The sequence below is a fragment of the Marmota monax genome, unplaced genomic scaffold (assembly GCF_021218885.2).
Source record: "Marmota monax isolate L192 unplaced genomic scaffold, Marmota_monax_Labrador192_F-V1.1 WCK01_AAM20220418_F8-fsc00053, whole genome shotgun sequence".
Taxonomy (NCBI): domain Eukaryota; kingdom Metazoa; phylum Chordata; class Mammalia; order Rodentia; family Sciuridae; genus Marmota; species Marmota monax.
The window spans coordinates 7,353,661-7,378,037 of NW_026693153.1; the positions used below are offsets into that span (position 1 = coordinate 7,353,661).

At 34.5% G+C, this 24,377-nt stretch overlaps 1 protein-coding gene across 1 annotated transcript in view; it reads left to right on the plus strand.

The window, feature by feature from the left end:
• The window catches only part of Tomm70 (translocase of outer mitochondrial membrane 70), a 33,718-nt gene extending 15,098 nt beyond the window's left edge, over window positions 1–18,620 (plus strand). The window contains exons 5-12 of the mRNA XM_046455275.2: window positions 2,381–2,529; window positions 4,889–5,096; window positions 8,245–8,379; window positions 8,702–8,809; window positions 9,766–9,882; window positions 12,474–12,571; window positions 13,625–13,747; window positions 16,530–18,620. Coding sequence (XP_046311231.1) covers window positions 2,381–2,529; window positions 4,889–5,096; window positions 8,245–8,379; window positions 8,702–8,809; window positions 9,766–9,882; window positions 12,474–12,571; window positions 13,625–13,747; window positions 16,530–16,683 — 1,092 coding nt within the window. The 3' untranslated portion in view covers window positions 16,684–18,620. The remainder of the gene's footprint in view (window positions 1–2,380; window positions 2,530–4,888; window positions 5,097–8,244; window positions 8,380–8,701; window positions 8,810–9,765; window positions 9,883–12,473; window positions 12,572–13,624; window positions 13,748–16,529) is intronic.
• Window positions 18,621–24,377: the final 5,757 nt, after the last annotated feature.

Genomic DNA, 24,377 nt, shown 5'->3' on the forward strand with positions numbered 1-24,377 from the left:
TCCCTTGAGCTTGAGCTTTGTGGTATATCCTTTTTCAGTTGTACTACAGACTTTATTGAGTGCTATACTTGGAGAACATAGGAGTCCACCTCTATCCCTGCCACACTGTGTCCCACACGCCAAATCCAGTCTGCTCCCTAATATCCAACCACTCACAAATTGTTTTTAATTGTAACATACAGAGGCTGGCCCTCAAGGCCTAAACTATTTAGTACCTGGCCTTTTACAGAAATAGTTTACTTAATTCAACAAATAGTTATTAAAGTTCTATGCTGGAGGAATAGGGTCCCTTACCTTATGGAATTACAATTTAGTGAGAGACACTGTTACTAAGTGTAAAAGACCTGTTGTAGCTAAGTGGCCAAGGGAAGAAGTAAGTAGAGTTCTAGGAGAGTAGCAAAGATTCAGTACATATACGTACGTGTGTGTGTGTGTGTGTGTGTGTGTAATTTTCATCTCTAAATGTTAGTGGAATTACACAGTTTAAAACAGGTTTTTTCACTTTAGGACTTGAATATACTAAAATGTGTTGTGAAAGTATAAGAAGAATATAATAGGTCTCAGTCTCTTAAAACTATGGAACTTTTTTTCCTTGAGTATCTTATAAGGCTGGTATTCCTCAAAAACACTTTGTGAAACATCATATTAGGGTCTCATAATTGAGACTTGAAGGAATCTAGTTTATTTGTATATGTTTACAGAATGTCACTTTTGAGTAGACTAGTTGGTTTGCAAAAGTGCTAAGAAAATACAAATAACCTCTATTTGCATAGGTTACATATTGCTTTTCACATATTTTTTAATCACTTTATATGCTACTTTGTAAATCGCAGAATACTTTTCATATTATTTTGATTTTTTAACAACCCTATAAAATAAATATGGGAAGTATTTCAATTGTGATTTTAGAGATGAGAACTAGAGGGTTAATGACATGAATGAGGTCGTGTAACTAATAAGTGGCAGAATTTTTATCCTTTTCCTGTGATAGTTAAGTCCATTGCTTATAGAATAGTATTTTTATTTTAAAATTTTAACCACGTGTGGAAAGCAGGGAGGTAGTAGCCTCATTTCTAAGCTAAAATGGGAAACTAAAAGACTTAGTAATTTACCCAATTTCCAGTAAATGCTATTTACATTTCTATTTAAGCTTTTCCCATAAAGTGATAAATGATTGCCACTATATATTTCTTCTCAGATCTGTCTTTAGTGAAATGTTGAAGTGAGGCATATTTGTCGCTTGATAAGTGATCCCTTTGATTCAAAATATTTTTTTGTTTTACTCTAAGACAAATTGAATCTCTTCCCAGGGAAAGCAGGAAGATAAATACAGGTGTTTTTGTAGTACTATAACAGAATACCACAGATTGGGTAATTAAGAAAGTAATTTGTTTCTTATAGTTCTGGAGGCTAGGAAGTTCAGTTTAGTATCAAGGTGCTGGCATCTGTAAGTGTCTTTGTGCTGTGTCATTCTATAGAGGTACAAGAGTTGATTTTTTTTTTTTTTTTTTTAAGGAATCCGCTATTTTGATAACTAACCCACTTCTCTAATAATGATAATAATCCATTCTTGAGGATAGAAGCCTCATAACTTATTCACTTCTTATAAAGTCCAAACTCCCAACAGTGTTGCACTGGGGACACATTCATAGCACAATTGTAGCAATGAGGTCTCCTTAGATTTCTTTTTCAGTTTTCTTCTATCCTACACTTATCTGAGATTAGATAATTTACTTACAAAGCCAGATTCCTTTTTTCCTCTTTAAATACAAATACATTAAAATCTACCAAGATAATAATGATGACATTTGTTATACATAAAAATTAAATATCATATTTTCATTTTAAACCTGTTGGGTTCAATTTTGAAAAAAGTCCAAAAAATATCTTATGGAGGGCTGGGTTCTGATGGCACACACCTGTAAGCCTAGCCATTTAGGAGACTGAATCAGGAAGAATGCAAGTTTGAGATCAGCATTGGCAACTTAGGGAGCTCCTGTCTCAAAAATGTCTGGCAGACACCCCAGATTCAATCCCAAATACCACAAAACAAAAATAATAAATCTTAAGAGAGCTCTTTGGCTATGTTACTTCATCTTTAGTTAAAACTTTCAAAAATTATGCTTCATAAGGAGAAATAAGAACTCAAAAAATTATGAATCAAGTAGCTATGCCAAAAATAAATAATTAATATAGGAAATGTGTCCAGGAAATTACCATTTTTTTAGATGCAATATGACTTTCAGTGGTTTTTGCCAGTAATGGAAATCTTCAGAGGAAAGCCCATGGTAAATGATTTTAACATTTTTTGTAACAGTTATTCTTAGTGTTCTGCTGTGTGTATCCTTTTTCTTAAGTTTAAAACATGGTTAAATTTCAGAATCGTGAACCTCTGATGCCATCTCCACAGTTTATCAAATCTTACTTCAGTTCTTTCACTGATGATATCATTTCTCAGCCCATGCTGAAAGGAGAGAAATCTGATGAAGATAAAGACAAGGAAGGAGAAGCGTTAGAAGTAAAAGAAAAGTAAGTACATAAAGCATGGTGTCTACTGAACAGCTTTTTTGGTGCCATGTACTTATCCTTGAGCTTAAATAGGTTCAGTCACCTAAAAAAAAAAAATCGTATCCACAGATATGGATAGATAATAAAAAACGTCTATATTATCATTATTATTGTAAAAATACTTCTCTTTCTACTGTGTGTTTGTTACTTTTCTGGTGACTCAACTTTTTACTGCCACAACTATCCTGCTTTTAAGTCCTTTGTGATATTCTCAAGTCAGGTGGTTTGAATAGAGGCACTAACTTGAAAATTATCATGTAGCTCAACACCCAAATGTTAGAGCCAGGTTATTCTTAGTTTATAAGTTGTGAGGTGCTTAGGAGTGCTTAAGGAGTAAATTTCTTCAAGGTTTTTTCTGCTTGCCCAGGAAATTACCATTTTTTAGATTTCTTATGATTGATCTTATAGAGAGCTAAAACCAAAGCACATGATGCTATGTTTACAACTGGAGATCTAGCCATATAAGGTAGTTTATGCCATCTAGCCTGCTTCCCATTCATTATTTATCACTTACTTGTGTTTTGCAGTGAAATCTGACTCTCGGCTAAGAGAAGGCACAGTATTAGTACCAACATGACATTTTTAAATGATTTTGGATGGAAGAGCAATATTGTTCAAGTAGTAAAATATAACTGGATTTTTGCATCTAAAGCATTAGAGGGTTTGGAAAGCAGATTGTTTTTGATCTTTATCTCCACTTTTTCTATTGTTGTTGCCACTTTTTAGATGTACAAATATTAATTGATATATGTTCTTTTAAAAATCATAGTTAGGAAATAAATGTTTGAGATAACTGATATCTCTGGTGACACTGATGTAAATAATTTCCTCTTCTGGTAAGGAAATAGTCTTTCTTTCATAAAAACTAAGTGAAATTAATTATTTTAAGAGATATATTGAGAGATGACAGGACATAGCTAGTTCTCATCAGAACACTAACTGGATTTGTCCTCAAATTTCTAAATTCTGTTTGACTCATAGTCTTAGCTTCATCATCTTTTAAATGAAGCTAGTAATCTTGCAGGGTTATTTAGGAGTTTAGTAATAGTTAGCTTGCAGGGTTTTTGGGGGGTTTAGAGATCATGATTGTATATACTTAGCGCTTCAGTTCTCAACAAGGAGTAACTTTTTTACTTTTGATTTGTTTCTGTTTGTTAGCCCAGTGACCTAAAGAATAAAAGAGAGTATAAGAACTATTAGAATGTGATTATAGAAAATGTTAGTGCAAAATTAAAATATTTTAATTGATATAAGTTTTAAGTTGCATGCCAGTTTTCTTTATACCTAATATAACAACTGCAATGAGAAAATATACTTTAATTTATACTTATACAGATGTTCCTTGACTTAATGGAGTTATATTCCAATAAACATGTCAAAGGTTGAAAATACCATAAGTCAAATGTATTTTACTATACCTAAGCTACTGTGTATTATAACTGAGCAACATAGTACGCTGTAGAGTATTGGTTTTGTCCTCATGATCCCATGGCTCGCTGGAAACTGGCTTGCTGCCACTGCATAGAATCATACAAGAGTATTGTATCGCATATCACCAGCCCATGGTAAGATTAGAATTCAAAGTATGGTTTTTACTGAAATGTATCAAGTTAACACCTTAAAAGAATAATAAGCAATATTGTGCTCACTGCAGTTTTAAAAACAAGCATCTTTTAAAGTCGTATTTGATAGGAGAGTCTTCCTTTAAATTTTCTTCTTTAATAAGTCCAGTTAATAACTCTAGGTCTGTTCTTTTAGGTAACACGTGAATCTTCTGTAAGAGGAGTCCATTAGTAATTACCTGTCTTCAATCTTGTTCCCTTTTTCAGTCTGTGCTCCACAAAACAGTGATCTTTACAAAGCCCGGCTCTGATAATACTTCTTACCTTGGCTTCTATGATAGTAAACTCATTTGATTATTTCCTATTTCTCTGTTCCTCTGTTAGGCATTAAACAACTGTTGAGTGTTATCAATGTGCCAGACAGGAAGGAAAATAAGCCAGGATCCTTACAGACCAGTCTGTGTCTTTGATTAGCTCATCTTTTGATGTATCTAAGCCAAGGTGTTAACTTCAGAATTCTGCCATTGACTCTGCAGGTTCTTTTTTTAACAGCCAACTAAACCATCAGGAAAAACTCATTTTACCTCATAAATCCTAATTCATTTAACTTCTACCTTCCAACTCCAGTTCCACACTGGTTGATTAACTTCTTAAGGCAACATAGATAATTACTTAACATAGGTGTGGTAAATGTGGCAAGATTTTAGCATTTGGTCCTTTCATAGTAAATCATTACCTCTGTTTGTTTTCATCTTCAGTTCTGGATATTTAAAAGCCAAACAGTACATGGAAGAAGAAAACTATGACAAAATCATAAGTGAATGCTCAAAAGAAATAGAAGCTCAAGGCAAATACATGGCAGAAGCATTATTACTCCGGGCTACCTTCTACTTGCTTATTGGCAATGCCAATGCAGCCAAACCTGATTTAGATAAGGTCATCAGTTTGAAAGAAGCTAATGTGAAGGTACATTTTGAACTGCATGTGCATGTGAAAATTTTAATAAATAGAAATGATGCTTTTATAGATATTTTGCCAGCTATTTTAGCATTTTACTTGTCATTCTCCAAAAGGCTATTTTTGCTTCAGATGAAATTATACCTAATGCTGAAAAAATAGGAGTAGTGAATCTAAAAGATAAAATATTAATAATATGTATCTTCAACTAGGAAAGTATTTTTTTTTTTTTTTTTTTTTTGTAACATCTAGTAGTTTCAGCTTCCCAGTGTAGCTATTTTCTACTATATTGGACTATGTTTGGGTAATGATAAGGATAATGTAGCAATGTTATTGGTACTACTGTAGGTAGCTTGAGATCCATAATACCAGATTATAAACATGTTTAATGAGACTAAACAAATAAGAAGAAAGGTTTTGTTATAGGAAGAAAAAAAAAAAACAGGTTCTAAAACTACAATATATTTTGTGTTATAGGAAGGAAAAAAATGATTCTAAAAATGTGATATATACCTATACTGAAATTTTTTGTAGTTGTGTGGTTGGGATAGCTTTTCATTTTCCAAGTGTTCTTAATGTGTTTGTGATAATTTTCATAATTAAGATGGGGATATCTTGAATTACATGATTCTTTTACTTAGTGCTACAAGACACAACTTAGCCAACTGTTAACTACATTCCTTCTTAGTGTTATAATCTCTGTAGCCTGTTTCTTCATTGAATTAAGTGAACTCAGTAGTTTCTTTCACTTCCAAATGAATCATTCATATATTGGGGAATATAAAAGTTGTTTTTAAAGCTTAAAATTTGTAAAAGTTTCAAAATTAGATTTTCTAGTTGACGATAGCTTCCTAATTATATTTATTTCCTGCTGATATTTGTGAAGATTTGTGATCTATTATTTTGGGGGGTTTTGTTTGTTTATTTGTTTGTTTTTGGTACTGGAGATTGAACCCAGGGGTGTTTTACCACTGACCTACATCCCCAGCCCCTTTTTATTTTTTTGAAACAGGGCATTAAACTTTTTTTTTTTTTTTTTTTAAGAATGTGGGGGGCCATTCTCGTTTTATATATACATGTAATTGACCTACATAGTGTTGCTTAGAACAAAATTTTTTTTATTTTTTTAGTGCTGGGGATTGAACCCAGGGCCTTGTGCATGCGAGGCAAGCACTCTACCTTGATACAGCTGAGCTATATCCCTAGCCCCTATTTGTTTTTTTAATCAGAACTTTTAATTAACAACAAGTAGTAAAGATGTCTGCTATATGCCATGTATAAAATTAACCCAGAATGGATCAGATTTCCAAATGTAAGAGCTTAGAATATAAAACTCTTAGAAGAAAACAGATGAGTAAATGTATTAGGCAGGGGTTCCTGAGATATGACCCTGAAAGCACAAATAGCCAAAAAAAGATAACTGGACTTCATCAAAATTAAAAACTTTTATGTTTGACAATAGAGTTTTACTCAGCCACAAAGAATGAAATAATGGCATTTGCTGGTAAATGGATAGGAATGGAGATAACTATGCTAAGCGAAATAAGCCAGGCTCAGAAAATCAAGGGTTGAATGTTTTCTTGATACATGGAAGCTAGAGCAAAATAAGGGAAAGAAGATAGTTGGAGATGAGATCAGATATCAAGGTATAGGGGGATATCAGTGGAATTGAAGGAAGAGAACAAGAGGGAAGGAGGAAGGAAGGGAAAGGGGAAGAAATTTGGAATGTATTTAACAAAATCATGTTATAGTCACATGTAAAGGTACCAAAGGGAATTTCACCTTTATGTTTATGTAGAAAGCATTAATAAAAAATAAATAAAGGATTGAAAAGATTAGAGTTGAGGAGAGAAAATAGGGGGCGAGAGAAAGGGGAAAAGGGGGAGTGGGAATTGAAACCAGATTCCTTGTATATATAATTTTATCAATGAACCCAAATACTGTGTATAATTATACTGCTCTAATTAAAATTTTTTAAAAAAACTTTTGTATAAAAAAGACACCATTAAGAAGAGAAAAACACCTTCCATAGAATGGGAGCAAACACTCATAGATTATTTATCTGGTGAGGGCTTGTAATGGCTAGTAATAACATGAAAATATATATGCTTGCATCATTAGTTATTAGGAAAATGTAAATCAGAAGCACAATGAGAGCTGGGCATATTGGCAAATAGCTGTAATCCTAGCTGTTTGGGAGGCTGAGGCAGGGAAGATTTGTGAGTTCCAGGCTAACTTGAACAACTTATTGAGACCCTTTCTCAAATTAAGGGGTATGGGTAGGGGTTTTAAAAAAAAGGTTCAATGGTAGAGCACTTGCCTGTATGAAGTCCTGGGTTCAGTCTCCAGAATGGTGATGGGGGGACCACAATGAGATGTCACTTCATTCCTACTTGGATAGCTATATAGTAAAAATAGACAATAGGATGTAAGTCAAAACGATGGATAATAGCATTGGTAAGGATGTAGAAAAATTGAAACCTTCTGTTGCTGGTGAGAATGTAAAATGGTAGAACCTTTTTGCCACTTTCTTAAAAAGTTAAATATACAGTTACCATGTAATCCAACAATTTCACTCCTCAGTATATACCAAATGTATCCATGAATGTTCACAGCATTGTTATTCATGATAACTAAAGATTGAAGGAACCCCCATGTCCATCAAGTGATGAATGGATAAATAAAACGTGATATATTTTTACAATGAAATGTTATTTAGCCATAAAAAAAGAATGGATAATATATGCTATGACACACATGAACTTTAAAAGCATTTGCTAAATGAAAGAACCAGTACAAAAAAAAAAAGACCACGTTATATATGAAACATTCAGAATATGCAAGTCCATAGAAATGAAAAGGAGATGAGTGGTTTTTTCAAGGGATAGAGAGTAGGAGAGAATGGAGTGGCTGTTAATGTGTATAGAGTTTTTTTGGTGGGGGAGGGGGATGATGGAATATTCTGAATGATCCATGCACAATCTAGTGATAGTGATACTAAAAACAACTAAAGTGATACTAAAAACAACTGTTGACATGTACACTTTAAAGGGATGACCTTTGTAGCATGTAAATTCCATCAGTTTGTTTTTTAAAACAACTAAATTTTGTGTGTGGGGGGGGGAGTAATGATGAACCTTTTCTTTTGGGTCCATAGCTTCGAGCAAACGCCCTCATCAAAAGAGGCAGCATGTACATGCAACAGCAGCAGCCTTTGCTGTCTACTCAGGATTTTAACATGGCTGCTGACATTGATCCTCAGAATGCAGATGTTTATCACCACCGAGGACAGGTAAATTTGTTTCTTACCTAGAGTTCTGATCTATAGATTGAGTTATTTGGTAACCAGTTTTGAGAATTTCTTGATTTTCTTACGTCATTTCCAATAGCTGTGAAAAAAATATTATAATAGTTTACAATTCGAATTGGCCTTTACTTAATTCATCTTGAACATTTGTCTTAATTATAGGTTAGTTTATTGTTTCTACAAATTAACTCGGTATTGAATAATTACTACATACTGAATATTAGCTATGATAACAGAAGAGACACTAGGTACCTAATTGACATTTAGTTTAATTATTTTGAATTGCATTTATGTATTTTTTCCCTAGCTGAAAATACTGCTTGATCAAGTTGAAGAAGCAGTGGCAGATTTTGATGAATGTATTAGACTAAGACCTGAGTCTGCTCTGGCACAAGCTCAGAAATGTTTTGCATTGGTAAGTACTACTTTGTTTTGTAATTCCTAATTATTTTTATTTGCAGGGTCAACAGAAATGAGTATCTCATTGTCTTTCAGAAAAATCGGTTTTTCACCCAAAGGATGACTACAGGGGGTACAGAATACTAATAAGCATATGTGTTAACTCATATATACCTCCTGTATTTCTCTAGGTGCTTTGAGTTCATCTTGACAGATATTTGATCCTGGGTTTATGCTGTCCTAAACAGAACTGGTCTGCTTTTCTATAATAGAACAGCATAGAAAAAAAAAGCATTTTGAGGAAGTAGTTTATAATCATGACCACATAACTGTTGTCTTCGTTCTTCCTTTATAGAACTGTTCTTTGACACTCAGAAACAAAAAACTGAAAAGGTGAATTTATTAAAATTAAGTAACCAGAGTCCTAAAAGAATTTTCCTTTTAAAAAAAGAAATTGCATTTACAACATAAACACACTCATAGATGAAAAATGAGACAAAAATTTATCAAGTTAAAAATTCCCCCATGTAGCCAGGCATGGTGGTACACACATAATCCCAGCAGCAAAGGAGGCTGAGGCAGGAGGATCATGAGTTCAAAGCCTGCCTCAGCAAGAGTGAGGCACTAAGCAACTCAGTGAGACCCTACTCTAAATAAAATACAAAATAGGGCTGGGAGTGTGGCTCCATGGTCAAGTGTTCCTGAGTTTAATCCCTGGTACCCCCCCCCCCCAAAAAAAAAATTCCTCCATGTAGCTGGGCACACTGGCGCAAACCTGTGATTGCCAAATTTGAGGCCAGCTCTTTGGTTCCCTGCTGCTGTGATATTTCCTTGAAACCCTTTGGACACAACAAATTATAACAAATCACCTGCTATTCTGGAAAGAATTATGTAATTTTGTGTTTTCTATAATATGTTCTAGAAGTTGTTGAATTCTTGGTTTGACAGACATGTTTTGGTTTTTTTAAACAGTATCGCCAGGCATATACAGGAAACAATTCTTCACAAATCCAGGCAGCTATGAAAGGTTTTGAAGAGGTCATAAAGAAATTTCCAAGGTGTGCTGAAGGCTATGCACTGTATGCTCAGGTAAATGTGATTTTTTAAAGAACTGCATTTGTATGCTGAATCTCAGTATGGAAAACAGTGCTACCTGATTGCAGCTTTTTGCTGTTTCTCGTGGCCCCCAGGATTGTCTAATTCACTCAGGAGAGGCTAAGATGTTGCAGAGTTGAGAAAACATGACCCTAAACTCATAGTGTGGTGAAGTTTATGGCACACATTTCTTTTGTGTTTTCATTTGGATCTGATTCATAAAAAATAATTACCTTAGGAAAATTTATTGTTTGTAATTGGATGGGGAAAATATTCATGGAGAGGTGTTTTATTTTTCCTTGACTTTTTTACCCAGGCTGGGTATTTTAAGGCTACCTTGAAGTTCTGAGCTCAAGTGATTCTCCTAAGTGCTGTGATTATGGGCACCTTCCACTGTACCCAACATAGGAAGAATTTTCTTGTTGTTTAATCATTGTCCTTTTAAATGGTTAGCTAGGCTTTTTAATTTAATTTAATGGCTTATTTTAATTTCTTTTTGGTTTGTCTAAAATTTTTGATGCTTTATTGTTATAGGACTGAAGCTATGAAAAGTAGAATTTAAACTTGAATTTAACCTTTTAGTTGAGTCTGAAATTGAAAAATTAATAATTTTCAAATCACCTTTTTCAATAAAAATGATGAGCTTCTTAATGCTTCAGTTATACTTTGCCCCCTCTGAGTCTTTCAAGTTGTAAATTGATTTTGGTATCTGCATAAACTGGCAATCTCATCAGTCTATAGATTTTCTGACTCTTTTTATTACAAAAATTGTTGGAGTTTATTTCCCCACAAACATCACAGAACTCAAAAAACATTTAAAAATTAATAACCCTGATAGATTCCTCTCCCTAAACCATTCTTTTTTCTTTTTAAGTCTCTCCCCCCCCCCCCCCCCCGAAACCATTCTTAAGGTAGCCTAATTTAGTTTCAGTTTTCTTCATGCTGTCTTGAGGCAGGTTATAAGGAAATTTAGGGAGGGACCGTCACATCACTACATTATCAGGATTGAAATTATGGGATATGAAACAATCCAGAAGTCATTTAACCTCAGTTTGAAATAATGTTATTTCTTAGTCATAGTTCTTTATAGTTCCTGGGATAATAAAATATGAAACATTGGTTGTTAGTTACATATAAAAATTTTATAGAATGTGTCAAAGTTCAAATAAGGCCATTGTGCATTTTTATCAGATGACATTTGTATTGATTGGGTATACTGGGGGTTATGCCTTAATTAGTAACAGACGAGAAAGTGTCACTACCATCATGGAATTTAGAAGGGCTTTTTTGGGTGCAGATTTCTGTGAGGAGCTAAGAGGTAGCAAAGGCCACTGAGTAGCTTTAAAGAAACCAATACTATCAACAACTTTTCTGCAAAGTTTTTTTTTTTTTAATATTTATCTATTTATTTTGTGGTTCTGGGGTTTGAACCCAGGGGTGTTCTACCAAGATACACACCCTCAACCATTTGTTACTTTGAGATAGGATCCCAATAAGTTACCAGTACTGTCCTCAAACTTTTGATCTTTCCTCAACCTCCTGAGTCACTGGGATTACAGTGTGTGCTACCATGCCCTGCTTCTGCAGAGCTTTTCTTACTTGCACATTCCCTTTCAGTGTTATACCTTCAAAACTGGTTTGACTTGACTTATATGAACTGTCTTATTAGCATACGCATTATGACAGTGTATTTGCACTGAAATTTTAAATTTTTTATTTACATAGTTAGATGTAATGTAACTTTTATACATATACACATATATTTAAATGTAAATCCTACTTCCAGTAGTTCCACAAATATAATTAAATACATTAACTGTTTTTAATCCTCAAGACTTGGGCTTAAACACTAAGAACTCTGAAAGTTCTGAGTATGATCTGGTATCCATATAATCTATTTTAGCCATGAAATTTGTGTAAAAGTACCTGATTACTGGTGCATTGGTGCTTGCCTATAATCCTAGCTACTTGGGAGGCTTAGATAAGGAGGATCAAAAAGTTCAAGGCCAATCTAGGCAATTTATTGAGACCATATGTCAAAATAAAAAATATAAAGGACTGGGGTTGTAGCTTAGTGGTAGAGCATCCCTCTACCCATAGTGTCCCGTCCCCCCCACCCTCAAATTACTTGATGTCTGCTTTTATTATCAGTCATCTTTTAAGGAATGACTCTTAACAGTTAACACATACAGGTTAACTTATTAACTTATCCTTCCAAGTGAGTATTGCCCTTAAGATATATATTATAATAAATTATGAGTAAGCAGATGAACATACTTGTGAGATTGTAATATTAGAACTGTCACTCAGAGTAAGATTTTCTTATTCCACAATTTCCCAAATTATCTGGTTACATATACTTTCAAAAATGAGAGGACAGTTAAGATTTCATATTTATACCAGTGCCACCTAGAAACTCCAGTAATTAAGGTGTAAAATTTAAATCAGTTTAAATAACAATTATTTAAAACATAATTTGGTAATGAATGGATAAATGAAGTAAATATTAATAATAATAAACAATATACTCTTAACTGTTTAGGTTAACAGTTTCTTTAATATAACTGAAGTATCTCCTCACATAGGCATTAACAGATCAACAGCAATTTGGTAAAGCTGATGAAATGTATGATAAATGTATTGATTTGGAACCAGATAATGCCACAACATATGTTCATAAAGGGTATGTATTTTTGTGGTTCTGTTTGTTCCAATAAGATACTAAATTTCTCCTTCATTGTAATAAAGTGGGTTTCTTTTGGCCTTTGAGGAATGGGACTGTGGTATCTGTGAGTTCATCAACAGTTTCCTAACACTTATAAATGCTGTTTCATTCTTATATAAAATTAATAAATGTCCTATTTTTTACCCTAGGTTAAGGGTTTCAATTTTACTTCAAAGCATCCTGTCAAACATTACTTATATCAAAATAGGAAAAATACAGAGTGTGCATTTCTATCCTTGTGTACTTAAATATAAGAAACTTCAGGCTGGGGTTGTGGCTCAGTGGTAGAGTGCTTGTCTAGCATGCATGAGGCACTGGGTTCTATCAGTACCACATAAAAATAAAGATATTGTGTCCACCTAAAACTAAAAAATAAATACTAAAAAGAAAAAAGAAACCTCGCTTAAAAATGTAAAAAGTAAGGAATGCAAGGCAAGTCAATAATGGATCCCAAGCCAGGCATGGTGGCACACATCTGTAATCCCAGCGACTTGGGAGGCTGAAGCAGGAGGAATGAGAGTTCAAGCCCAGCCTCAGCAATTTAGCAAGGCCCTAAGCAACTCAGTGAGACCCTGTCTCTAATAAAATGTAGAAAAGAGCTGGGGATGTGGTTCAGTGGTTAAGCACCCCTGGGTTCAATCCTTTGGTACAAAATAATAATAATGGATCCCAGACCATTGGATACTATTGTGTTGTGTGTGTGTGTTGTTGTGATGGTACTGGGAATTGAATCCAGGGCCTTACAAGCTCATGCTCTACTGCTGAGCTACACCCCTAGCCCAGATGTGTTTTGTTTTTGTTTTTTTCTCTTTAATAAGGAACTTAGACTATAAAACTAGTAATAGGTTGGGAAAAAAATCCACACACAATGTGATGCTGATTATGTACTGCTTTGAGTAGTTTTTATTTATAAGTCAAAATAAAATTTATTGAGGATGGAAATTGTGTAATACATTTGTGTTTCTGTTGATACTGAGCCATGGTCACATGACTGCTTTTTTGCATTTGCAGTTTACTTCAGCTTCAGTGGAAGCAAGATTTGGATAGAGGTTTGGAGCTTATCAGCAAAGCTATTGAAATTGATAATAAATGTGATTTTGCATATGAAACCATGGGAACTATTGAAGTGCAAAGGTAATTCTAGAGTCTGTTCTTAGCAAGTTTTTGGCAGCTCCATAGGATACCTTGTTGTTCTCATTACATACATGTAGTTATGCCTATTGATGCAAGCTTCCTTTGAAACCATGTAACTTTCAATTGCCTCATTTTATCATTTTTTAAAATTAAAAATCACACTTGTAAAAGTTGTATAAGTTAAATTTATGCATTAGAAACTAAGTCTTCCTCTAATATCTGTGTGTTCTTTCCTCTTTTCACCTGATTCACGTTGGAAGGAAAAAAAAGAACACATGTAATGTGCTAATATTTTAGGGAGTATAGAACAAGAAAGATTGATAGCCAGATTGCCATGAGATCTGTATTCTACAAAGCAGCAGACAAGGAACAAGCAAGTAGGCAAGTTGCAACATCTTCTGAACCCCCATGAGTTTTCTTTCAAATTGGGGTTGTATCAAATTATTTTTTTCCAACTCTTGACTTCCCATAACTTCTTGTTTTATATCCAGAGTTGCTTTTAAAGGTCTACGTTTACAGGTATAATTGTTGAAGCATGGGACATATTGTAGTACAGCATCTTAATGGTGGCATTGCTTTCCATTTGAGTCCCTATTTTAGGTCAAGTACTGAACTTGAAGTGTTTTCCAAATATTACTTAAATTGATCTATACCCCGCTCTTTATAAAGATGGTGGATATAAAATCCTGAGTTCGGGTGAACAGTGCAGAAACTAATGCCCAGACACATAGGTTAACATGGTTACACAGTGAGTCAGGAACAAATACAGAATTCAAGTCCATATTTCACCGATGCCAGAATTGCTAATCCTGTCACTATCATTGGTTAGGAATTTGCACAGTATCTCTTAATTCCCCATCATTCTGGCTTCCTGGGATCCTTTTCCTGCTACAGAGAGACAGAATAATGAATTGTGTGGTTATTTTGAATCATTCTGTACTGACAGTTGCATGTAAATAGTTCTAATTTGAATAACATATTCTCTTACTACAATAGGGTATTTGTTCTTAATTGTTTTTGAGCAAAGCTATGAATCTTTTTAGAAAGGTGAATCTATAAAAAGACTTTGCATTTAAGGTGTTTGTAAATCCTGCTGAGACCCCTTATTTAATCAAGTGGTTTGGTGAAATTTTAGTTAATTGTTCTTTTAAGAATTCCATTGTAAGGGCTGGGATTTTAGCTCAGGGATAGAGCACTTGCCTAGCATGTGTGAGGCCCTGGGTTCAATCCTTAGCACCACATAAAAATAAATGAATAAAATAAAGGTCTTATGTCCACCTACAATTAAAAAACATGAATTCCACTGTAAATCTTACTTTACGTTTAAATAAAACTAATGTGAATGAATGAATAAAATTGCTGATTATGCTAGTATTTAGCATATCTGCTAGTTGTTAATCTAATATCTGAACTCCTAAATAAAGGTTTTGTTTTGTTTTTTTAAAATAAGTCTATCAGGGCTGGGATTGTAGCTCAGTGCTTGCCTAGCACGTGTGAGGCATTGTATTCAATTCTCAGCACTACATATAAATAAATAAATAAATAAATAAGGTCTATCAACAACTTAGACTTAATTTTTTTAATATTTTTTTATCAGGGTCTGGGACAGTGGCTCAGTAGTAGTGCACTTGCCTGGCATAGTGAGGCACTGGGTTCGATTCTCAGCACCACATATGAATAAATGAAATAAAGGTTTATCAACAATTAAACAAAAAAATTTTTGTTAAAAAAAAAAGACCCCTTTAAAAAAATAAATCAATCATATAGGCATACGTTGTAGTGAGTTAAATATGGTCACCCTAGAGGTTCCTCCTCTTAGAGTCTAACTGGAAGACTTAATAAATATAACTAGAGACTTTATAAGTATTTATTTTTGGATTACGTACCTGTATGCACATTTACATAGTTAAAACAATAACAATTGTTTCTCATTAACTGTATAAAGCCTAGCCACACTTAAGACTGTTAAGAGGTCAGTTTTATCTTATTGCCCAAGCATATTCATCTGTTTACTCAAAAACAGTAATTATCAGCCATAATACTAGGTTCTGGAACTTGAAAGTAAGATTATGATGTAAATAAATACACATTCATCTAACTATGCATGGAATTAAATAGAACTATGGGCCCATAGCTGGTAAAGCAGCTCATTCCCTGTTTTTGGAAGGGAAAATATTTTTCATGAGGATATGGTATTTGAACTAAGCCTTACAAAGGTGAGGATTTGACCAGAATCAGGCAAATGGGCAATAAATAATCTGAGTGTTGTATGCAGGAATGAGTGTGTGGCAGAGTCAAAGAATGGAGATTGTTTGTCCCTTTGTTACTGAAGTAGAAGTGCATGGGATTGGGCTTAGGGTGGTAAGAGGAGAGGTAGAAAGAAGGTGGGCTTGCATAAACCTTCAAAGTTAAGGCCCCTGAAGGAAAGGCTTCAGTTCTCGGAGGTGGTCCCTGCTTTCTAAAGGAGCCTGTGTTTCACCAGAAACATGAAAACTTGAGGAACCAAACAGAATTATGATTTTAAATAACCTATATGATTTAAGGGGCTATAAACAATGTAAGAGGTATAATGGAAGCACACAGTATTCGTAAAAGTAGTTAACATTCCCTGAGTGTTTTCATTGTGCTAGACACTTTTCTTTGTTTTATGAAAGAAGTTATCTTATTGGAATCATAGTTGAAACTTAGTTTGTCAGACTTCATGTAGCAGCACTTATAGACTTTATTAGATACTGTGAAATGCCTGTTTAATATGAGAATTTTAAACATTTTGTTCTTTTAGAGGAAACATGGAGAAAGCCATTGACATGTTCAACAAAGCTATTAACCTGGCCAAATCAGAAATGGAGATGGCTCATCTGTATTCACTTTGCGATGCTGCCCATGCCCAGACAGAAGTTGCAAAGAAATACGGATTAAAACCACCAACATTATAAAACAAGGGGAAAGGAGACTAACGTTCTTTTTAAAAGAAGTTTACCCCCTCTTCAACTGAACCCTAAGGACACTCATAAACTGTGTTGAATGGTGGAACTTAGTATTCCCCTTTGTGGTGTTGTCATTCTTTACCTGTTTCATGTTTAGGTGTTGTGGGCGTGGCTGTTGAAGGAAGTTCACAGTCTTGCAGCTTTTATTCCCTGTGCAACAAAAGCTTAGAACCTGTTAAAGGGATATTAAAACAAAGTTGCATAGTAATAATTTGGCCATGCAAATAAAAACTTTGATTTGTTGATTCAGTTTTTTTTTTTTTTTTAATGGGGTGGGGGTGGATTATGTTCTGGGTGATTTTGTTTAAATATATAAATATATGTTTGTGTATAATATGAGTTTTACAATATGTTGTTTTTAAATTAACACGTATATAAATAATTTATATTCAATTAATCCTTTTTAGTTGATTTTTTTTTTTTTTTAAGGATGGAAAGCTTAAATTGGGATTACAATAAATTGAGCGATCCTTTAACCATTGCCAGCATGCACAATGCCTCTGATTCTGCAGAACTTTAGAAATTTAAAAGTCTACAACAGCTGGTTTTCATTCAGTAAATTTTGCAGGAGTCAAGATATTCTGATTGATAATCTGTACAAGAAGACTATAATGGAGAAGTGGACCAGGAAAAAAGGTAAGCTGAAATAGAAGTGTGTTCATAATTGCCAATAACTTTTTCTGCAGTAGTACTATTTTAAGCATACTTTTTTAAAAAAAAAGTATAGGTTATGTGTATAGCCCAAGTAAACATGGAGTGTGTTTATGGGAGTGTTTAATTTGCTTAAATTTTCTAGTGAAGAAAATATGGCTAAGTTCAGAAAGGATGTAAGTCTTGGAGCCAGAAGAGTTGTAGGGGTTTTGGGGATTTTTTGTTTGGTTTTTCAAAACATAGTATTTTTTGAAATGACAGGTATAGTGCTTTAGCTATGGCTACATGTGCTTAAGGAATTTTGAGCCAGTATTTTCAAAGACATTGAATACATGCAGAGTGCTTTTTTGTATTGTGCTAACCTTAACCTCTAAGGACTAATGGCCCGTTTTTAGGTCTTCACTAGGTATACTAACAGCAGATTTTTTGTTCTGTTGGTTTTATCTGTACTCCTCCCTACTTAGGAATCACTTTAGTGTATTTCCAGTTGTTACTTTTATAGACCATCCTTTGGCTTATATGCAAAAGGATCTTTCATATGGGGGAAGGGCTGTGTTCTTAACAGGTCTTTTGTTTTAGACATCAGATAGGGAGGGATTTATTTAAGTCTGAATATAGTAAAAGAACAAGCCTTATGTTACACTTTTCTGGAAATGAAGTCTAATTATAGTTTACATTGTTGGAAATAAATGAACATTTACCCTCTTTAAAAGGGTGCTTTATCCTGTTGAAACCAAAAAGATTTTGTCTATAAATGCTATCTTTTTAGAAACTATTAGAAATGATTCTTCTTCCAAAGTCAGTCTTTGGAAAATATTGAGGCCGCCGACAGATTTTAGTTGGGATTGTTAACATAATTTAAGATTGGGATAATGGAAAACTGGAGAGCTGTGCTTTTTGTTGTTGTTGTTCTTAAATTATGTATCTATAGGAATGTTATACATCTCTGAATGACCTCTGGCTTTAAAAAAAAGTTTTTATTTGCATGGCTGCATTTACATTACCACTGACATTTTCTTCTACTCTTCTCCTTTCTTTCTCCTTGGGGTTGGGTAGAAAAAAAAAAAAAAGGAAACTGAAGCATGTGCCATTCAATACTGTCATTCCAAATTCTCAGACTATTGCCTGTTGTGAAACTATTTGAAAACTGCACTGAAAGCTGCATCTGTCTGTATTTTTTCTTTGTAAATGACCTCACATGTAAATTCACGAAATAAATATTACGTTCAAGCTTTTTTATGTATTCTTTGAACAGTAAGATAGGTAGCTTTTTATTACAGTTTTAGATAATCATTCTTTTGAGCTCAAATTAACTTTGAAAATAGACACGTACAAGTTGGTGTGAGTGGTGGTGTTTCCTGAAAGCATTCATCATTTCTACTGTGAAACAAAGCTTTACAGAGAGCCAAGAGAGCCACGTTCCTTCAGACAGTCTATAAACAAGAGGACCATATAGTTTAACCAAACCAAGAAACTTGGTTTGGTTAAAAAAATTTTTATAAAAGTAATAATTTCCCTAAACTGTCTTGGTAAATTGTGTTGTATGATCTCTGTTTATAACAAAATAACTTGGGAGTAGTTAGGGAAAGGGGTGGGTAATCATTCATTCTATCTCCAGTCCTCTACTAATTTGACTTGTAAACAAAGTGACAGAATTTTAAATTTAATGTTTGTAAGGTTTAAAATACTGATAGGAAAAAAAAAATGGTCCCCTAAAAAATATACACATCCTGTCCTTGGAACCTTACCTAAGATGGCAAAAAGGGATTTTGCAGATGTGATTTTATTGAGAGGAAATTACACATGGGAAGTGTAATGGCATACCTTCTTTAAAAAAAGAAAAAAAGATTTTTTTTTTAATGGTATTAGGGATTGAACCCAGTGGGTTCTACCATAGAGGTCCATCCCCAGCCCTTAGTTTTGAGACAGGTCTTCTGTTCCCAAGGCTAATCTCAAACTTGTGGTCTCCTACCTCAGCCTCCTGGGTCACTGCGTTATTGGCATGCACCACTGCACCTGGCCAACTTTTGTCATGTTAAGCCACTGAGTTTATGATAGTTCCTTTCAACCGCTATAGGAAGCTAATGCTACTTTCACTGTATGTGTATAAGGAGAATTATAGTTCAAAGTTCTTTTTAGTATCCCAAAGTAGAACAACTTCATATGTACTGAAACTGGCCAAAGGTGGTTTAGGTAGTGAATGTACACTCAAGTGACAGACTGGCATTTAAGTCAAGAGCTGGAGGTATTTGTGATTTAAAATAAGTAGGATCTTGGTATAATCACCAAACCAAAAAAGACTGCCCTTCAGGTATAAGGTAAAAATTGAGATCCCCTTGTCAGTATCCTAGAAGAGACATCAAAAGGAAAACACCATTTTCAAGTGTTTTGGAGCTCATAATTAGGTAGCATAAAAATAATGAGTGATTTAAGGTGATAGTACACAGATTATACTTGGAACTATTACTTCTAGATGGTCTTCCTGCTGAATACCTGCTCATCACTGGGACAATAGCTGTGGTGTCTGACCCCATTCAAAGGGAGGGGAGTTGATTTAAGGTATGAGTAGGCTTAAGGGACATGATTCCTGTCATTCAGAGCTCAGAAACACCTAGCCCAGTTCTTTTGTTAGCATTTAAAGATAACTGCAGAAGTGTTGTCCTGAAAGGGCATGGAGAGTTTTTCTAGAGCAATAGCAGGATGAAACTTTAATTCAAAGGGGAACAGGATGAATAATGGTGGGGTTCTCTGCAGAGATAACCCATACATGGCTTATCTCTGAATAACTTCTGTACTAAACAACTTTTACCTGCTTTTTTTCAATATCTGCAGTACAAGATTTTTACCCATATTTGCAACTACATTTTCCTAAATGCTGGCAGAAGACATGTGATTCCTAGGTCAGACAACAGACTTGATGATTTAGAGCACAGCATGCAAGTACCCCAGATCCTAGGGGAGGAATGTGGTGGATCTAGGTGAATATAGCACATGGAGTGGATTTTCATTGCTGCCAAACCTTTAATGAGCTGGTCACAGCAAGCTGCCTGACCAGAGACTTAAAAGAACAACTAAGGTTTAGGTAAGGAGTTTTCTACAAGACAGGGAAACAGCAATCGTGACAAAAGATTTAAGTGAAGAGACATTAAGTGCCTGAGCTGAAAATGAGCCATCCAAATTGAGTCCAGCAAAATGAGTTGTTTTTAAACTGATTGGGAGAAAGCAGTAGTGGAGCTGTATATTATCAGAATTATGAGGGCTGGGATTGTGGCTCGCATGTATGAGGCACTAGGTTTGATCCTCAGAACCACATAAAAATAAAGGTATTGCATCCATCTACAACTAAAAATATTTAGAAAAAAAGAATTATAAACATATATTTAAGACCATTTGTGTAGAGACTACTTCAGGGAAAATATATAAGAGGGGCAAAAAGTAAAACTTAGAAACAACATTAATGATGCTAGGTTTTAGTGAGGCCAAATAGGTCTGCAAATGAGTCACTGACAGTCTTTGTCAGAGAAATGTCATTGTAATGGTGAAGGCATATCCGCCTTCAGGGGTCTGAAAAGCAACTGAAATATAGGAATTATCTGGTAAGCAGAAATGAATTTAAGAAAGTGGATACAAAAAATTAGTGCATAAGATGGCAAGATTTAGGCTTTCTTTTGAAAGAGAAACTGAGAATGAATCTAAGGACAAGATTTAAAGGACAGAGCACAAACTAGAGTGGGGTGCTAAATAATTTCAGAAGAGCTGGTCATCACAACAGAATATTACTACACCTTGCCCATCATGCTCCATGCTTGAGGATTCTTGTCCACTTAGTGGATTATGAACCAGTTAAATCACTGAACAAGAAGCATCCTTGTATGTATGTTCTAGTTATATGACTCTACATCGAGGGCTTCACTTTTTTATTGCTGATTTGTAACAAGAACATTTAATCTAAAAGTACATTCTCTTCCAATAACTAGCTTTCTCTTACCTTCCAAAATTCATTCAAGAAGAAACAAAACCAAATGAAGACAATTTGACAAGTAATATGAAACTGCAACACAAAAGCGGTTATGAGGCATAAATGAGAAGAAGCAATGTTAACTCCCTGCTGTAGTGGCAGTCAGTGCTGGTTATCTTTTCCCTTTCTGTCCCCTCACCTCATACCCACTCACCACCAAAACCTATCCAGCAGTGCTTAAAAAGGTTAGCCAGTAGAACAGAACATTCATCTTGAAACCTCAATTCTTACCTGAATCTTTTTTCACTTGGTGTACTTTACATGGACCTAACTTTTGGTAGCAACAAGGAGTTTCCCTAAATTTCACAACCAACAACTACAATAACAGGTTTAAAAGCCCTGTTATTCATTCAGTTGCAACCAATGCAAAACCTACTACTACCTGTTAGGTCAGCTTCTAGATCAAAATCATTCTGCCTACCTGCATGTCCTATTTTAGCAGATCATCGTGGCTGATTAAAGTGATAAAGATTCACTTTAACTGGCTAAATGTGTTGCCTAAACTAGAGAGAGGTCCAAGAGGCCCCTAATAAGATATAGGTTCAACTTGTAATAGCAGCCTTTAAAGTACTGTACAAAAATAATAATTGTGTAACTCGTTAGAAAGTTGGGGGCTGGGGTTGTGGCTTAGCTGTAGAACACTCACCTAGCATATGCGAGGCTCTGGGTTCAATCCTCAGCACCACATATAAATAAAGTTTTTAATAAAAAAAGAAAGTTGGGAGTTAAGGGAAATGGCAGTTAAAATTTTTCTCACAGCTTCAAACTGTAATATTCTCCCACTCCAAGTGGGAATCCAGGATTCATTTTGATTAAATATCATTTTCTCTTTTTTTAAAAGTATTTTAAAAATATTTAATGCAAGAATATATTTGACTTGGCTTGTTCAAGATTAACATCAGTACATTTCCATACATTAATTGATAGAACTATATAGAAAGGAAAAAAAAACATGTTACAGATAGGTTGTTTTCATTCTTTTTTTGCTACTTGAGATCAATATGAATTCCAATCCTGGATCCTTCAGAAAAAGCAATAACATCTAATAAAAGAAGATTTAAAGCCACAGACAGCATTTAGAGTCTCTGCATACTCCTGCATGGTGAACACTTTCATACGTGCTCTTGGTAAACTAAAATAGTCAGCGTTATCCATGATTCTGTTATAACTTCCACTATAGGCTCATATCTGGAAAACACAATAAACCAGGCCAAAAATCTTGTGTAGAGAAATTTAATGAAGTGACTCAAGTGGTTTCAGCCATGACACAAGGATGTCAGAAGTTAATGAAACCCCTTATGCAAAATTCCAAAATAATAATACCCCAAGTATTGAGTTTCAGCTTGAGTATCAGTAAATACCCTTTGTTCCTGTACTTCTTTAAATGGATATTACCATTTTCATTTTGTTTGTAAACTCCCCTGTGTTCCACTAGTTATGAAAGCAAAGTATCTTTTGTACTCCATCCATAAAAACATTCATTAGATACCATTTTCTAAAAGGTAAAAACATTGACCAGGTTACCAAACACTTCCAAAAATAAAATGTTTCATACTCGTTATAGGATATCCCTACTTCATTTGTTTCCTTTCATAGTCTTTGAATGCACCATAAGATCACCAGGTATAACACTAAAAGAACAAGACTGAAATACAAAACCAAGTTTTAGCAAGCATCTGCCTTGTCTGTTGTAGGAATGCTACATCAATATGAAGTGTCTTTGTTTCTATAGCACTAGTGATAGCTATGATGGCTAACCATACCAAGTGTACGTGAGGAGATGTAGACCAACTGGCTGACACCACTGTAAAATCATAATCACTTTGGAGAACAGTTTGGCAGTGAAATGTGTATATGAGATAAACAACTTGTATAAAATGTTCTAGCTCCTTTACTTGCAACAGCCAAGAACGGAAAGTAGCCCAAATGTTCACCAACATTTAAGTGGATAAACAATTCCTTTTAAAAAAGGAATAAATAACTGTTACAAACACAGATGAATCTCCAAATAATAAAGACCAAAAGAAAAAAGTACATATGGCATGATTCCATTTTTATATAATTCAAGAAAATGCAAACTAATCATTAGTGATAAAGTTTACCAGTGATTGTCCGAAGACAGAAGAGTAGCCAGAGGGATTATAAATGGGCACAGGGTAACTTGCAGGTGGTAAGTGCGTTCATTGTCTTGATTTGAGTTATTCCATGGTTCTTATATAAAATTTCACCAAATTATACACTTCATTTAAAAAGCCATTTGTCTTTTTCACTCTTGATCTTATGAGTACACAGTGCTATTTTCCAGAGATTAAATGATATATGTCTCCACTCATAGCAAATAGAATATATACTCATGTGTCTTTTGTTTAAAATTTTTGCTTTATTTACCAGTATGGTAAATATCATGTAAAACCAGTAGTGTGCTAGAGCAGTATTGTACCAGGTTACATGAGCCAACTTTTACACATAAATAAAAACACATTAGTCCAAGAAGATTCTGAGACCAAAAGTGGTTCCGAAGTTTTTTTATCTATGGAGCTATAAAGTATTACTAGGGAAAAAAGCAAACTGAAAAGCAGAAAAAGATGAGATTTTCTGACACTCAATCCTATCAGAAAAATCTTCTGCAGACAACACTTTCACCAATGCCATTTTCCCATGAGGCTCACTGTTGACCTGGCCTTTCCTCCAAGATCAGGAAGGCCTAGTGTTAAGTCATTAGCTCCTTCTTGAATTTAAAGAGCCCAAAAGCTGCTAGGAAAGAAAAGGTTGCCATATCCTCTGGCAAACACCAAGGATCCATCATCTTGCTTCCCACAGCTATGCAGGGACTAACAATAACTTTAATATACTTTTGAAGACGAATAGCAGCAGACCAACTCAAGCAGGTGGGATAAGAGGCTTAATATAAAAAAAGGTTTGTATTAGGTACATCAACCAACAGGATACCAAGATTTTTTTTTTTTTTTTAAAG